The 3,438-nt window shown below is 61.1% G+C and overlaps 1 protein-coding gene across 1 annotated transcript; it reads right to left on the bottom strand.

Moving 5' to 3' along the window:
• Positions 1 to 111: 111 nt before the first annotated feature.
• Positions 112 to 2,767, bottom strand: LOC132012288 (putative RNA-binding protein 15B). The gene is given in 2 exon segments (XM_059392126.1): positions 112 to 261; positions 263 to 2,767. Coding segments are annotated over 2 exon segments (2,655 nt in total).
• Positions 2,768 to 3,438: the final 671 nt, after the last annotated feature.

Consider the following 3,438-nt stretch of genomic DNA (forward strand, 5'->3'; position numbering starts at 1 on the left):
CCCAGCAGAGAATTCAAACCAAGGGGATAGGATGTGGGGAGGGAGTGGTGATCAGATTTTTAAAATAACTGCTTTTTGTGACACAAATGCGGAGCTGCAAATAGGTCTGGGCTAGGCAGTGTCTCTTACTATAACTATCACCATGTGTTCTTCTTCTAGCTTGCCCAATGTCCTCAGTGCTGACTGGAGGTACTGCTGTGAAAAGTCGCAGGGTGGGAAGGCATAGAGCATGCCCCTGCTGTCTCTGCCCTTGGACCCCCCCCACCGGCAGGCTGATCACCCCTGCCGCCTGCTTCTGTTTCAAGTAGGAGACCAGGTTCCTGAGAAGCCGCCTCTGTAGGCCTGGCTCCACCGCGGGCATCCCCTCCGTGCCAGGCCCGCTGGGGGTCGCCTGGGTGGCGAGGAGCACCGCATAGCCGTTGGGGCTCCCCTGCTTGATCCGACGCGTGACCTCATCGAGCTTGGGCTGGTCCAGTCGCAGACGCTGCGCGATCTTCAGCTGGGTCAGCTTGCTCCCGGAAGTGTGGTCTTTGAGGAGGCCAGTGATAACCCCCTGGTCCCCCTCTAGGATGTGCATAGATGTCGGGAAGCAGCTGTTTTTCAACACCAGGAGCCCATTCCAACCCAGCTGCAGGGTCTGGGCATACTCGGAAAGATTCTTGAGCTTTTTGGTCTCATGTTTTGGCTCTTCCAGAGGCTTGGCCTCAGCCTCAGCGGTCCGATGATTGCGCTCGCTCTCTCGTGTCTTCTTCCCATGAGAAGAGTCTGGAGCCTCATGGTGGTGGTGGTGGCTCCGCTCCTCAGCCCCATGTCTGCTGTTGCTGAGGGAGTTGCTGCTGCACTCCTTGGTCCCGTCACTGGAGTGGTTCTCCTTACGGCCGCGCTCAGGAGTGCGGTCAGAGCCCCGGTCCACCTGTGGCCCACCACCCTTGGTCCTGCTCCGTTCCTCGTAAGGGGAGTGGGTTGTCCTCCCTCGGTCACTGGAAAGGCTCCTCCGCTTCCGCCTCTCCTCCCAGGGCTTGGGCAGGCCCCGGTCCCCATCTCCCCAGCGCTCCCCACTCCGGCTGCGCACCGACCGGCTGTAGCCCTCCAGGCTGTTCCGGCGGTCAGAGCTTTTACTAGGGCTGGTCCAGTCCCCTTCCAAAAAGGTCCGGTCTCGGTCCGAGTACAGGAGGTGTGGGGGGGTCCTATCCCGCACCCGTAGGTCTGCATCCAGATTTCGGTGCCGGGTATATCCGTCTGGCAGCAGCTCATAATGCACAGGGAGGGGTGAGGGCTGGTACTGCTGGGGATACCGAGTCTCCTCTGCTTTGGCAAAATCCACACGCAGCCTCCGGTCTGGACCACCCAAGGGAAAGCCCCTCATTTTTGCACAGGCGGCCTGAGCTGCATCCAAGCTTTCGTACTGGATGTAAGCAAAGCTATCTCCCTTGACGTGATCAATGGTCCGAATGCTCCCAAAGCGGTCAAACTCCCGGGCCAGAGCGGCCAGTGAGGTGTTAGGTCCCAGGCCGCCCACCCAGAGGCGAGTGGTGGGGTTGGCCTTGCCATAGCCTATCTTAATGGGGTTTCGGCCAATCACCCGGCCCGACATAGCCACCTTAGCCCTGTGGGCCATGTCTAGGTTCTGGAACTTGAGGAAGGCATACGCACCACCTTGGCCACGGGCAGGTCTCTTAATGACCACTTCCTCAATGATGCCGTACTTCTCAAAGGCCCGCCGCAACTCCACCTCAGACACGCTGTGGTCCAGGTTCCCGATGAAGAGGTTGCGCGTGGCCCGCTGGTCATCTTCAGGCATCAGGTCCTCCTCGCACACAGCAGGGTAGCCGTAGGGGCGCCCACGGTCGTCATACAGCCCGTAGTAGTCCAGGGCTCGCTCCCGGGATAGTCCCACTGCGGCGGCAGCGGCAGCATCCAGGGCAAAGGCTGCTGCAGCGTGGCGGGCGCGGGGCTCTCGCAGAGGCGGGGCAGCTACTGGGGACAGCGAGCGCTGCTTGTACTGGTAGCCGCCGTGCAGGGGTAGGTAGCCGAGCGGGTCGGCGGGCGTGGGCGGCCCCGGGGGCGGCGTGGAGGCGGCAGCGCTGCTGCTGCTGCTTCGCCGGCTGCTCCCACCGCCGCCGCCACGCAGGTACACGGGCTCCACCTTGAGCGGCCGGTCGTAGAGCAGCAGCTGGCGGGCCAGGGCGTGCTGGCGGGCCTCGCGTGCGTCCTGCGGGTGCCGGAAGTTCACGTAGGCCACGCGGCCCAGCTCCGGTGTGTGCGACAGGCGCAGGCTGATCTCGCCAAAGCGCTTGAACTGGTGGAAGAGCCGGTCCTCGAGGTGCTCGGCGGGCAGCGCGGGGCTGAGGCTGCTGATGAGCAGCGTCTTGTACTCGGGCGCCGCTGCCTACGAGCCGGGATCCGCGGGCTCGGCCCCGGGAGGTGGCGGAGGTGGTGGCAGTGGAGACGCGCGGGGTGAAGCACCTGAAGCGCCTGGGTCCCCGGAGGCCGTGCCGCCGCATCCCCCGCCGCCGGCGCCCGAGCCCGAGGAGCGGCCGCTGCTCGCACGGTGATTTGCGTCCCCGGCGCCGCGGCCACTGCCCCCGGTACCGCGGGGTTTGTCTCAGGCCCTCGTTGGAACGGGATGCTTGGCGCTGCTGGAGGCCTTGTGCGCCGCCTGCCGCCCGCTCGCCTCCGCCTCCCGTTCCCGCTCCCGCGGCCGCTTGCCCGAAGATGACTAGCCACGCCCGCTCGGGCTCGAGTCTCGCTCGCTCTGCCTCTTCATGGCGCCGGCGGGGCGGGCGGGGGGCGGCCGGCAGGCCCCTCACAGCAGCAGCGGCAGCCAGGCAAGGAGGTAGCGGCCCCGGCGCCGCCATCTTGGACAAAAGGACTCCGCGGGGTGGTGGCGGCGGGGCAGGTCGGGAGCCGTTTCCATGATTTTTTTTCAATTCTTCTTTAATTTCCCGTTTGACCCATTCATTCTTTAGAAGGATGCTGGTTAGTCTCCATGTATTTGGGCTCTTTTCAAACTTCCTTTTGTGGTTGAGTTCTAGCTTTAGAGCATTGTGGTCTGAAAATATGCAGGGAATGATCCCAATCTTTTGATACCGGTTGAGTCCTGATTTAGGACCGAGGATGTGATCTATTCTGGAGAATGTTCCATGTGCACTAGAGAAGAATGTGTATTCTGTAGCTTTGGGATGAAATGTTCTGAATAGATCTGTGATGTCCATCTGGTCCAGTGTGTCGTTTAAGGCCTTTATTTCCTTGCTGATCTTTTGCTTGGATGACCTGTCCATTTCAGTGAGGGGAGTGTTAAAGTCCCCTACTATTATTGTATTATTGTTGATGTGTTTCTTTGATTTTGTTATTAATTGGTTTATATAGTTGGCTGCTCCCACGTTGGGGGCATAGATATTTAAAATTGTTAAATCTTCTTGTTGGACAGACCCTTTG

This window comes from Mustela nigripes, chromosome 2 (genome assembly GCF_022355385.1).
Source record: "Mustela nigripes isolate SB6536 chromosome 2, MUSNIG.SB6536, whole genome shotgun sequence".
In the NCBI taxonomy this organism is placed as follows: domain Eukaryota; kingdom Metazoa; phylum Chordata; class Mammalia; order Carnivora; family Mustelidae; genus Mustela; species Mustela nigripes.